Source organism: Hyla sarda, chromosome 2, assembly GCF_029499605.1.
Source record: "Hyla sarda isolate aHylSar1 chromosome 2, aHylSar1.hap1, whole genome shotgun sequence".
NCBI lineage: Eukaryota > Metazoa > Chordata > Amphibia > Anura > Hylidae > Hyla > Hyla sarda.
Window position 1 is genome coordinate 392,079,560 of NC_079190.1, and position 13,997 is coordinate 392,093,556.

General features: G+C 46.1%; 1 protein-coding gene across 2 annotated transcripts in view; it reads right to left on the minus strand.

Annotated features, from left to right (window-relative positions):
• SMTNL2 (smoothelin like 2) overlaps positions 1 to 13,997 on the minus strand; it is a 115,508-nt gene that overhangs the window by 40,062 nt on the left and 61,449 nt on the right. For both annotated transcript variants that reach the window (XM_056558659.1, XM_056558658.1), the window contains exons 2-4: positions 11,555 to 11,642; positions 8,697 to 8,918; positions 2,570 to 2,629 (exon numbers count right to left, since the gene is read on the minus strand). In XM_056558659.1, the coding sequence (XP_056414634.1) occupies positions 2,570 to 2,629; positions 8,697 to 8,918; positions 11,555 to 11,642 (370 nt within the window). The remainder of the gene's footprint in view (positions 1 to 2,569; positions 2,630 to 8,696; positions 8,919 to 11,554; positions 11,643 to 13,997) is intronic.

The following is a 13,997-nucleotide window of genomic DNA, read 5'->3' on the forward strand; positions in this document are numbered from 1 at the left end:
ACCAGGTGATTTTAAAAACACAGGAATAGCCTTAGGCTAGGTTCAGACTACGGAATTTCCACCTGCAATTCCGCTTTGAAATTGCAGGCCGAAATTCCGCTTGCTAATATGTATAGTGTAGTGAATGGGTTTCCGTTCACAAATTCACACTTCGGAATTTGTGAAGTGGGATTTGTGAACAGAAAATCCGCTTGGAAATTTCCGCCTGAAGAAAGGCGTTGCTCTTTCTTCAGGCGGAAATCCGTGCGGAACACATTGCAGTCAATTGGAGACTGCAGTGTCCGCGCGGTCCTAGCACCGACTGATTCAGTCAGCGCTGGACGCACTCGGGAATCTCCGGGCGGAAATTTTCTGCCCGGAGATTCCATAGTCTAAACCTAGCCTTAGAGTACCATAGAGTAATATATATATTAAACCAGCTGGCCTGTTAGGTGTACCTGTGTTTCATTTTGCAATCACTAGCATCTGCAGTTCGCTAGGACATGCCTGGCTATCCTGGTTATTAAAAACTTAATGTTCAGGTCCCCCTCGACAGTTTTGCCACGTCCGTGGCTTTATCAAGAGGTCCGAGACTAAACGCAGAAGTCGCTGACCGGAGTTTTTAAAAACTCCCCTGATGACATCATTATGGGAGTTCCTGGCTTAAACAGCTAATCTGATGTCAGTATATCCAAATTAGACTATGGAGATGTCTCCCTATATAACGAATGTATCTCTCTGCCTATCTCGGCTCAGGGTTTTGGGCCAATCACATTTTGGCTTAGGGAGGGCTCATCTTCTATTGGTCCACGTGATGTCACGCTGGATGCGCATCTATCAATGTGCAAAATGTTAATGCATTTGCTGTCAGATCGCGCCGCCGTCACTGCGAATGTCTGCGCAAGTCTCAGTGCGCAGAAACTTAGTTTTTCCCCGTCTTAATGATAATACTGCGCATAGCTCCACACACCATGATGCGATATCTTTCCTTTATCCCATCAGAGGTGGTGTGGTTAGAAGTGAGTCTCAGTATATGAATATCTTATGTCAGCAATTCTGTTCTTCTTAACACACTATTTTACAGTACAGAATGTACATATTTCTCCATTCAGGTGTTGCCTGAGATATTTATTACCAGCAAGCTATTATATAAAGGGTGTTATTATTGTCACCTTGCTCACATAGCGTATCAGTTTTGTTGCTATTTCTCTTTTCAGGTCCAACATTCCAGGATTTTACACCCCTCTCAACTTCATCCAGGTAGGTAGGTAGGTAGGAACTCCCATAATGATGTCATCAGGGGAGTTTTTAAAAACCCCGGTCAGCGACTTCAGCGTTCAGTCCCGGACCTCTTGATAAAGCCACGGACTTGGCAAAACTGTTGAGGGGGACCTGAACATTAAGTTTTTAATAACCAGGATAGCCAGGCATGTCCTAGCGAACTGCAGACGCTAGTGATTGCAAAATGAAACACAGTTACACCTGACAGGCCAGCTGGTCAGAGAGTTTAAGAATATATATTACTCAATGGTACTCTACGGCTAAGTTTCCACTTTTTTTTGTCAGTTTTTGGAAAACAGCCACTGCAGTTTTTGAGCCAAAGCCAGAAGTGTATTCAAAAGGAATGGGAAATATAAAGGAAGGACTTATACTTCTCCTCCCTTATGGATCCACTTCTGACTTTGGCTCAAAAACTGCAGTGGCAGTTTTCCAAAAACTGCCAGAAAAAATCCAAGTGGAAACATAGCCTTAGGCTATTCCTGTGTTTTTAAAATCACCTGATGTGAGTCAATCAATAAAGTATACAGATTTAAAGTGGTGTGGGAAATAAAGTTTTTTTTTGGACCACCTATTAGTTGGTCTATGAGAAATACTCTCCTGTCTGTGCTTCAGCTTGGACAAAGCCATATATATTTTATAATGGGATTCATACTTTTAGGAACACCAATGGGGACTATTAAATGGTAGGCATAAATGCAGTAAGAATATAGAGTGGGACAAAATGTGGGCAACAAAAAAGGAAACCACCACTTCTGGGGACATAATTATTACTGTATCAAGCCACAAAGAAACAAACTATTACTGTGGAGTACAAGGGGGGGGATAAAACATACGTCTTCAGGATTGTGCCCCTGAGTTTTTGACTCTCTAGCAATGTCCCTGGTTGTACCAACTATTTCATTAGTATTAGGGAATCTAATAGATACTCTTATTTAAAATGTGTCTTTCTTGATGAATGAGCCCCCTTTGAGTGGCTACAACTTTTTGTTTTTATTATTATTAACTATATTATATTAACATGCCGTCAGCATTCCTTTTAGGCATGAATTACCACAGACACAAGACACACTATTACATCATAACTTATACCAGGTTTTACTGAAAGAGGAGAAGGCTTCTAAATGACAAGCACATGTAGACCAATTTCACCTTGCTGGGATTATTTGTTAGAACTCTGATGCCTGCAGCGCATTAAAAGAAGGTATCAACTGTGTATATTAAACGTCTATATTTCACATGTCATCAGATAATCCTTGCCTTACGGCACTGAGGGAATTAAGACTGAGAAGTAACACAAGAAGATTCTCACCAGAGTTTGCTGTTACACCCATTGTCCTGACAATGCTGGCATTCCATGTCCTAACAGCACCTAGCAGTTAAACAAAGAAAAAGATACAATAGAGTGTTCAGATACCAATACTTCATCTTTACATTAACCAGGTCATCAGCAAGTATACAGAATGAGGTCATCCAAGCAACACCTGTTTTAAAGGAAAGTTATTGCTTAGGAGGAGTATAGGGAAGGAACTATGACAAACTGTTCTTAAAGGGGTTCTCTGGTGATTACACATCTTTTCCCCTATCCAAAGGATAGGGGATAAGATGCCTGATCGCGGGAGTCCTGCCGCTGGGGACCCCCGGGATCATGCATGTGGCACCCCGTTTGTAATCAGTCCCCGGAGCGTGTTCGCTTCGGGTCTGATTACCGGCAACCACTGGGCCGGCGGCGTGTGATGTCACGCCTCTGCCCCCGTGTGAGGTCACGCCTCCGCCCCTCAATGCAAGCCTACGGGAGGGAGCGTGATAGCTGTCACGCCCCCTCCCGTAGGCTTGCATTGAGGGGTGGAGCGTGACGTCACACGCCGCCGGCCTGGTGGTCGCATGTAATCAGACTCGGAGCGACAGCTATCTAAACCCAGAATGAGCAAAAATGTAAATGCTAAATCTTTTCTCAGAAAGCTTGAGAAAGGCTGGGAGAGCCAGCAGAAACGTCGCTGTATGACATTCACATGATGGAATAAAGTTTTTTCTTTTTCACCATATTGGACCTGTGTGCTGCGGATTTATATGACCTTTCTCAGAAAGCTAGATATCAATCTTCTTAGGTTCTCATGTTTCACATCCAGTATTTAAGTAAAATCCTGCTGTTGTCATTAGGAACCATATGCCTGTTCATATAATATAATATAAATCGAGCACATCCATGGCTTCCCTGTATGCTTCTGACTGAAATCTACACCAGCTAGGAGTTAATGTAGATTTCAGCTAAAAGATAAAACCTGTTTGCAGGTGTAAGTTTCAGTGAATTCAGTGTGTGGGAGACCATGCCCCCTTTTTCTAAGACCCACCTACTTTTAAAAAGATAATGCATGTGACACAAAAACCCCAAAAGTACCAACAATTGTGACTTTTTAATGCCTGAAACCACCCCATTATGCAGGGATGTGGAATTCCTATCGCCCGACGCCCGGGACTAGCAGTTTTGGGCGCCGGGCAGGTGAATTTGTCCGGCCCTTAGCCCGGCTTCGGGCAAGCAGGGCCGGACCTGACAAGTGCGGCGGCGATCTGCAGTCCATATGGAGCGGCTCCCGACTCCTGCCCGCTCCATACTCTGCAGCCAGTGTCCTCCAGAGCAGGGGAGAGGAGAAGCTGTGTACTTGTCTTCTCTCCCCTGCTCTGCAGAAGTGCGGGGGGAGATGAGGGGGCGTGGCTTATTTCACCCCGAGCAGACCTGCGTCCTCTGCCTTCACTCCCCCCAGCTGTAGCTTCGGAGAGCTGAGGGGAGGAGGCACGTCTGCACGGGGAGATGCATGCAGCGCTCACAGGGGAGTATGGAGCGGGCTTCGGACTCCTGCCCGCTCAATACTCTGCAGCCCCCGGCTGTTCTCAGTAGCTGGGAGCCGCTGCTAATAGCCAGCATGTGGCGATCGCCGCGGCTGGCTATTAACCCTTTAGATCGCCGCTGTCAAAGCTGACAGCGGCGTCTAAAGGGACATGTGAATGCTCCTTGGTGGGCTAGTGGGGTGGATCATCCCCCCGCAGCGCGATCGCAGGGGGGCGATCCACTATGGAGGTGGCCGGAGGACTTACCTCTGCTTCCTCCTGTCCCGCTCTGTCATTGATAGATCCTGGCTGGACTAGGCTCTATCAATGGATCACAGAGCACACAGATCAATGGAGTTCAATAGAATCTATTCATCTGTATGAGGAATCTAATGATTCCTCCTATAAGTGTAATAAAGTGTAAAAAAAAATTAAAAAAATTAAAATAAAAAAGTTTTAATAAAAGTTTGAAAGACACACATTAACCCAGTGGTCTTCAAACTGAGCCCCTCCAGATGTTACAAAACTACAATTCCCAGCATGCCAGGACAGCCGTTGGCTGTCCGGGCATGCTGGGAGTTGTAGTTTTGCAACATCTGGAGGGCCACAGTTTGAAGACCGCTGCATTAACCCATTCCATGTTAAAAGTTCAAATCACCCCCTTTTCCTATATAAAAACATGCAAACATAATAAAAATAAACATATTTGGTATCGCTTCGTGCATAATTGTACAACCTATTAAAATATAACATTATGTATCCCGTACGGTATATGTAAAAAAATATCAGACCACAGATTTGCTATTTTTATAATATCCCAGAAAAAAAAGTTAAAAAGCGATTAAAAAGTCAGATCAATACCAAAATGGTACCAATACAAAAAACTGATTATGGCACAAAAAATGAGCCCTCATACAGCCTGGTATGCGGAAAAAAATAAAGCTACAGGGGTTAAAAAATGGCTATTAAAAAAATTAGAAAAAGTTCAGAATTAGTAAAACATGACGTAAACGATACTGTTACGCCTAGCGCTCCGGGTCCCCGCTCCTCCCCGGAGCGCTCACGGCGTCTCTCTCCCTGCAGCGCCCCGGTCAGTCCCGCTGACCGGGAGCGCTGCTCTGACATGGCCGTCGGGGATGCGATTCGCACAGCGGGACGCGCCCGCTCGCGAGTCGCATCCCAGGTCACTTACCCGTCACGGTCCTCTGCTGTCATGTGCTGGCGCGCGCGGCTCCGCTCTCTAGGGCGCGCGCGCGCCAGCTCTCTGAGACTTAAAGGGCCAGTGCACCAATGATTGGTGCCTGGCCCAATTAGCTTTATTGGCTTCCATCTGCTACCAGACTATATCTGTTCACTTCCCCTGCACTCCCTTGCCGGATTTTGTTGCCATTGTGCCAGTGAAAGCGTTTCCTTGTGTGTTCCTAGCCTGTGTTCCAGACCTCCTGCCGTTGCCCCTGACTACGATCCTTGCTGCCTGCCCCGACCTTCTGCTACGTCCGACCTTGCTCTTGTCTACTCCCTTGTACCGCGCCTATCTTCAGCAGTCAGAGAGGTTGAGCCGTTGCTAGTGGATACGACCTGGTTACTACCGCCGCTGCAAGACCATCCCGCTTTGCGGCGGGCTCTGGTGAATACCAGTAGTAACTTAGAACCGGTCCACTAGCACGGTCCACGCCAATCCCTCTCTGGCACAGAGGATCCACCTCCTGCCAGTCGAATCGTGACAGTAGATACGGCCATGGATCCCGCTGAGGTGCCGCTGCCAAGTCTCGCTGACCTTACCACGGTGGTCGCTCAGCAATCGCAGCAAATTGCCCAACAAGGACAGCAGCTGTCGCAGTTGACCGCCACGTTACAGCAACTTCTGCCTCTGCTACAGCAGCAACCATCTCCTCCGCCAGCTCCTGCACCTCCTCCGCAGCGAGTGGCCGCTCCTAGCCTCCGCTTGTCCCTGCCGGACAAATTTGATGGGGACTCTAAACTCTGCCGTGGATTTTTGTCTCAGTGTTCCCTGCATATGGAGATGTTGTCGGACTTGTTTCCTACAGAACGGTCTAAGGTGGCGTTCGTAGTGAGCCTTCTTTCAGGAAAGGCCTTGTCTTGGGCCACACCGCTCTGGGACCGCAATGATCCTGCCACAGCCACAGTCCAGTCCTTCTTCGCTGAAGTCCGGAGTGTCTTCGAGGAGCCAGCCCGAGCTTCTTCTGCCGAGACTGCCCTGTTGAACCTGGTCCAGGGTAATTCTTCAGTGGGCGAGTACGCCATCCAGTTTCGTACTCTTGCTTCCGAATTATCATGGAATAACGAGGCTCTCTGCGCGACCTTTAAAAAAGGCCTATCCAGTCGCATCAAGGATGTGCTGGCCGCACGAGAAATTCCTGCCAACTTGCAAGAACTCATCCATTTGGCTACCCGCATTGACATGCGTTTTTCTGAGCGACACCAAGAGCTCAGCCAGGAAAAAGACTTGGATCTCTGGGCACCTCTCCCACAGTATCCGTTGCAATCTACGCCTGGGCCTCCCGCCGAGGAGGCCATGCAAGTGGATCGGTCTCGCCTGACCCAGGAAGAGAGGAATCGCCGTAGGGAAGAAAATCTTTGTCTGTACTGTGCCAGTACCGAGCATTTCTTGGTGGATTGCCCTATTCGTCCTCCACGTCTGGGAAACGCACGCACGCACCCAGCTCACGTGGGTGTGGCGTCTCTTGGTTCAAAGTCTGCTTCTCCACGTCTCACGGTGCCCGTGCGGATTTCTTCTTCAGCCAACTCCTCCCTCTCAGCCGTGGCCTGCTTGGACTCTGGTGCCTCTGGGAATTTTATTCTGGATTCTTTTGTGAATAAATTCCGCATCCCGGTGACCCGTCACGTCAAGCCGCTCTACATTTCCGCGGTCAACGGAGTCAGATTGGATTGCGCCGTGCGTTACCGCACAGAACCCCTCTTGATGTGCATTGGACCCCACCACGAAAGGATTGAGTTCTTCGTCCTTCCCAACTGTACCTCTGAGGTCCTCCTCGGTCTGCCATGGCTCCGGCTTCATTCTCCCACCCTTGACTGGACCACCGGGGAGATCAAGAACTGGGACTCTGCCTGCCACAAGAGATGCCTCTCCCCCCCCTCCCAGTCCCGTCAGGCAAGCCTCAGTGCCTCCTCATGGCCCCCGTCCTTGTGTCACCCTGCCCCGTGCCAAGCCTCACCCTCTGCCCTCCCTCCCCATTCCCACTCCTGCTGTACTGCCTGCCCTTGAGGAAACCATCCATTCACTCCCGGTGTCCTCGTCCCAGGTAAAGCAGTTGTCGGACAAAAAAAGGGGGAGACCTAAGGGGGGGGTACTGTTACGCCTAGCGCTCCGGGTCCCCGCTCCTCCCCGGAGCGCTCACGGCGTCTCTCTCCCTGCAGCGCCCCGGTCAGTCCCGCTGACCGGGAGCGCTGCTCTGACATGGCCGTCGGGGATGCGATTCGCACAGCGGGACGCGCCCGCTCGCGAGTCGCATCCCAGGTCACTTACCCGTCCCGGTCCTCTGCTGTCATGTGCTGGCGCGCGCGGCTCCGCTCTCTAGGGCGCGCACGCGCGCGCCAGCTCTCTGAGACTTAAAGGGCCAGTGCACCAATGATTGGTGCCTGGCCCAATTAGCTTTATTGGCTTCCATCTGCTCCCAGACTATATCTGTTCACTTCCCCTGCACTCCCTTGCCGGATCTTGTTGCCATTGTGCCAGTGAAAGCGTTTCCTTGTGTGTTCCTAGCCTGTGTTCCAGACCTCCTGCCGTTGCCCCTGACTACGATCCTTGCTGCCTGCCCCGACCTTCTGCTACGTCCGACCTTGCTCTTGTCTACTCCCTTGTACCGCGCCTATCTTCAGCAGTCAGAGAGGTTGAGCCGTTGCTAGTGGATACGACCTGGTTACTACCGCCGCTGCAAGACCATCCCGCTTTGCGGCGGGCTCTGGTGAATACCAGTAGTAACTTAGAACCGGTCCACTAGCACGGTCCACGCCAATCCCTCTCTGGCACAGAGGATCCACCTCCTGCCAGCCGAATCGTGACAGATACAAATCTGGTATCGCTGTAATCAGGCGCCTAAAGTATAAAACTAATATGTTACCTCAACCACAAGGTAAATGGCGCAGAAAAGAAAAACCACCAAATCTGCAAAATTATCTTTTACTATTTCAATATATATATATATATATATATATATATATATATATATATATATATATATATTTACATATACACATATATATATATATATATGTATATATATATATATACACATATATATTTTTTTTTTTTTTTTTTTTGGTTCAGAGAATATGTTATTGAAAATTTAAAAGGTATCATTATAGTAGGTAGTTATGGCTATTATAGGGCGAGGAGGAAAAAATCAGAGCGTAAAAGCGAAAATTGGCCCGGACAAGTGGATCGTCATGTGGAACAAGCAGATTTTGCTCCATTTTAGTCCTGTGGACAAGTAGTTTTTTTTATAAAATTTCCACACCCGTTATGTATATTATTTTTGTTATAAATGTAAGGGCCATAACACAGTGGAATTTGTTGGAAACTTGAAACAATGGTGGCTTAGGATGAACTTTTAATTCTTTTGTGTCCTCACCTTGTGTACTGTTCTGTTTTGATGGCATTTCCACTGGACTTTTTGGTTCTGAAGCCTGTAGACGGAGGTTGCCATTGGAAGTGGTAGAGTGGGAATCTCCACATAGTTTTTTCACAGCGGTGACCGGCATGTGTGCCATTCTGACTGCCATGGCTGGTGAGTGTTCCTGTGTTGGAGGTATAGGAGCCTCGGACACTGGATCCAAGGGGATCTTCCCTTTTTCTGTTGAGTATGCATGGAAAAAGTATTAGGTAACAACACCTAAATTGGCAAAGTAATTCAACAATCAAGAAACAAGAATGACACATAACACTTTCTTTTGTAGAGGAACTAGCTTCAGTAAATACACTGCTCAAAAAAATAAAGGGAATACTTAAAAAACTCCAACTCCAAGTCAATCACTGATTGACAATGAATTTCACATGCTGAACTCAAACAGAGAAAACAGACATGGTCGCACATCCACAACATGCACAATGATCTAATTATTCTCAGCAACATTTATTAAACTAACAGGTCATAGCTGAGAAGCATTAGTTCATTGTGCATGTTGTGGATGTGCGACCATGTATGTTTTCTCTATTTGAATTCACAACTTCACATGCTGTTGTGCAAATGGAACAGACAACAGGTGGAAATTATAGGCAATTAGCAAGACACCCCCAATAAAGGAGTGGTTCTGCAGGTGTGACCAGAGACCACTTCTCAGTTCCTATGCTTCCTGGCTGATGTTTTGGTCACTTTTGAATGCTGGCGGTGCTTCCACTCTAGTGGTAGCATGAGACTGAGTCTACAACCCACACAAGAGGCTCAGGTAGTGCAGTTCATCCAGGATGGCACATCAATGTGAGCTGTGGCAAGAAGGTTTTTTGTGTATGTCAGAGTAGTCACCAGAGCATGGAGGCGCTGAACGGAGACAGGCCAGTACATCTGGAGACGTGTAGGAGGCCGTAGGAGGGCTACAACCCAGCAGCAGAACCGCTACCTTCGCCTTTGTGCAAGGAGGAGCACTGCCAGAGCCCTGCAAAATGACCTCCAGCAGGCCGCAAATGTGCATGTCTCCACTCAAATGGTCAGAAACAGACTCCATGAGGGTGGTATGAGGGCCCGGCGTCCACAGGTGGGGGTTGTGCTTACAGCCCAACACTGTGCAGGATGTTTGGAATTTGCCAGAGAACAACAAGATTGGAAAATTCGCCACTGGAGCCCTGTGCACTTCACAGATATGAGCAGGTTCACACTGAGCACATGTGACAGACGTGACAGAGTCTGAAGACGCCGTGGAGAACATTCTACTGCCTGCAACATCCTCCAGCATGACCGGTTTGTCGGTGAGTTAGTAATGGTGTGGGGTGGGATTTCTTTGGAGATCCTCAGACCCCTTGTAAGACCATTTGCAGGTGCGGTTGGCCCTGGGTTCCTCCTAAGGCAAGACAATGCTAGACCCTATGTGGCTGGAGCGTGTCAGCAGTTCCTGCAAGAGGAAGTCATTGATGCTATGGACTGGCCCGCCCGTTCCCCAGACCTGAATACGAATGAGCACATCTGGGACATCATGTCTCGCTCCATCCACCAATGCAAAATTGTACCACAGACTGTCCAGACTGCCACCTCATCAGGAGCGTACCCAGGCGTTGTAGGGAGGTCATATGGGCACGTGGAGGCCACACACACTACTGAGCCTCATTTTGACTTGTTTTAAGGACATTACATCAAAGTTGAACCAGCCTGTAGTGTGGTTTTCCATTTTGATTTTGAGTGTGTGAAATCCCGGCACACACACGAGTAGATGCAAATCACCTGAAGTGTTTATTAACAGCATAGCACAGTTTAACATGGCAATATAGCGACACACAGGGCGCGTTTTGGCCAGCTCGTGGCCTTCATCAACTGATCTACCCGAGTATGGGTGTCAACAGGTATATATGAGGGAGAAGAAGCCCAGCCCTTCCGGGTGATAGGTGAAAAGACTACCTGTCATTGGCCAGAGGGTGTCTTGTCTTAACAAAAGAAGAGGGGGGATGGGTGTACAAATCCCAGAACACAATAAATAAAACAAATAGATATATTATACAATAAGACAAATCATGTACAAGATTATCTATTTGTTTTATTTACTGTGTTTTGGGATCTGTACACCCCTCCCCCCTCTTCTTTTGTTAAGGCAAGACACCCTCTGGCCAATGACAGGTAGTCTTTTCACCTATCACCCAGAAGGGGTGGGCTTCCTCTCCCTCATATACCTGTTGACACCCATACTCAGGTAGATCGGTTGATGAAGGCCACGAGCTGGCCAAAACGCGTCCTGTGTGTCGCTATATTGCCATGTTAAGCTGTGCTATGCTGTGAATAAACACTTCAGGTGATTTGCATCTACTCGTGTGTGCCGGGATTTCTTCTACCTACTATATGCTGACCTGTCCACGAGCACCACACTACAGCACCAGTGCCAACTCCTTCTACTCCTGACTCCATATCCAGACCTCCATGGGTTGATAAATTTGATTTCCATTGATCATTTTTGTGTGATTTTGTTGTCAGCACATTCAACTATGTAAAGACAAAAGTATTTCATACGATTAGTTCATTTATTCAGATCTAGGATATGTTATCTTAGTGTTCCCTTTATTTTTTTGAGCAGTATATATACCATTTGCTTTTAAAAAAAAAAAATGGAAATACAATTTTGCATGTGGAAACACTATAGTAGAGGCAGCTTTTCTGAATTGACTATTTTTCTGCACATTTATTTTTACAAGGCACCAAGTAGGTAAAAGTAACCTAAAGAGGGAATTTACAGGACTGAGTGAAATGAATCAGACATGACCAATATGATGCTACATTTTCCGCATACATACCAGTGTAAGTTTGATGTCCATTTTCCACAACTGAATTACTGGAGGGTTTTGCAGCATCAACATCATTGTACGCCTCTGGCACGACGTTCTGCCAAGGAAATGGACCAAATATAACATGAATATGCCAGCTCATAGCCGATTAGTGATCACATTTAAAGCACAAGGGTACAGATTATGTCCACTTGAATAATAGCAGGATTATAAAAGGCTTAGAACCAAATACACTTTCACACTGGATGGCTAGCCAGGGCTTTAAGAGATTTGACTGGGGTTATGCTTGAGAGTACAGGGATTACAGTAATGCTATGCTCAGTCAGTGAAAGCTTACGTTAATATGTATATGTTATTCCTAAAAAATAATGTTAATGCATATATTGTTTGTACCCATTAAAACACTTTTTACTACTTTATATAGTGTAAAGTGTTCATTCTTACTCCTGTATAACCATTTTATAAGTGTAGGGAACAAAAAGTAATGTGACAAGTTAAAGGAACACTACATTCAAAGTCTATACAGTGATTCCCCCAAGTTACAATGGTCTCAGGTTACAATATTTTCAACATACAATGGTCGAGGAACGCAAAACCATATTTAACATACAATGCCTGAAACAGTGCAGATCTGCGAAACGTGTTACTGTCTGGAAGATCTGACCAATCAAAATGGGCATTTTACTGGTAAAACACCTGAATTACTCATGTGCATATACTAACTAGATGTCCTTCTAGCGCCTCTCTACAGTACATGAAGGTACTACATGTTCTGTACTACTCTTTACTTGTGCCAGGGTTAGCTGCTCCTTTGGACATTTAACTTTTTTTGGGACACTGTGTGTACTATACAAGACCCTGAAGAAGCTCCTGTCCTCTACATAGACAGTGATTTCTGGGCAAAAAACATTTTATTCCCTATCCAAATGATAAGATCAGAGGGGCCCACCGCTGGGACCCCCCCCGCTATCTCCCTGCAGCACCCGCATTCTATGCGGGAGCTGCGTCTCCAGTTTCGGTGTTGCAGGGAGATCGGTGCTGCAGGGAGATAGCGGGGAGTCCCAGCGGCGGTCCCCTCACAATTAAACATCTTTTCCCCTATCCTTTGGATAGAGGATAAAATGTGTTTGCCCGGAATACCTCTAAGGATTTACTTTATCTGTATTATTAAAAATAAGTATCTACTTATTTTCCTTTTATCTAACATTTTTCCTATATTTGAATAACATTTTGGGGGCTTCAGAACCAATTATCAGGTTTCCATAGAGTTATGATCTCAACATACAATGGTCGTCCTGGAACCAATAAATATAACTTGAGAGATCACTGTATTGTGTAATGCCTGGGTCTGAGAAGGTGCAACATGTCACAAAGTGGTTATCTGCTGTTCTTGAAATCTCAGCCTTGTATTAGGTATATATACACACTATATACATTTTGCCTATAGTGTTCCGATGGAGTAAATTCCATAGATAATGAAAGTTTTTGGGGCCTCAGAGCCCTTTTCCTAGAAAAGTGTCACAAGGACATTTTTGCTTTTTTATGAAGGATATCTTTTGAAATAATCTTGTTTCATAGTATCCTTGCAACATTGCAAAATAATGTAATAAAATGTACTAAACTAGGATAAATCTACATGCGCAAAAATTATATGATTCAAATATATTAAAACACTTCATTTCAATTTATGTCTATAGTCTTAGTATAATTGCCCCTTGTTATATCTATGTTGGTCTATTACAGTGGTCTTCAACCTGTGGACCTCCAGATGTTGCAAAACTACAACTCCCAGCATGCCCGGACAGCCATTGGCTGTCCGGGCATGCTGGGAGTTGTAGTTTTGCAACATCTGGAGGTCCACAGGTTGGAGACCACTGGTCTATTACATGGTTGCTATCCCGTCCCCTTAGATTACAGATAAACAGAACATATTCTTGCTATACCGCAAGAAGGCAAACAATGCATTTCCATATTATTAAGCCGGCAAGTAGACCGCTCTCACCTCCCACTGGACACAGGTGTGCGCGGACTGGCGGAAGCACAACCGCCATATGTAGCAGACAAGGTAGGACGTCCAGCACACAATATCCATTGCAATATGGTTTATTGGCATAAAAGCAGATACATGAACAGAACAGAGCATAAGCCTACGCGTTTCGGGTGACAAGACCCTTAGTCATGGCATCATGACTAAGGGTCTTGTCACCCAAAATGCGTAGGCTTACGCTCTGTTCTGTTCATGTATCTGCTTTTATGCCAATAAACCATATTGCAACGGATATTGTGTGCTGGACATCCTACCTTGTCTGCATTTCTATATTATTTGTATTTCTTATGCCTCAACAACTTTCTCTTACATATTGCTCCTTGCGACAACACAAAATCCTTACATTGTGAGAACAAGCAGTGTTTTGAAACCAGGCAACATAATGTAATGTATATACATTTCAAG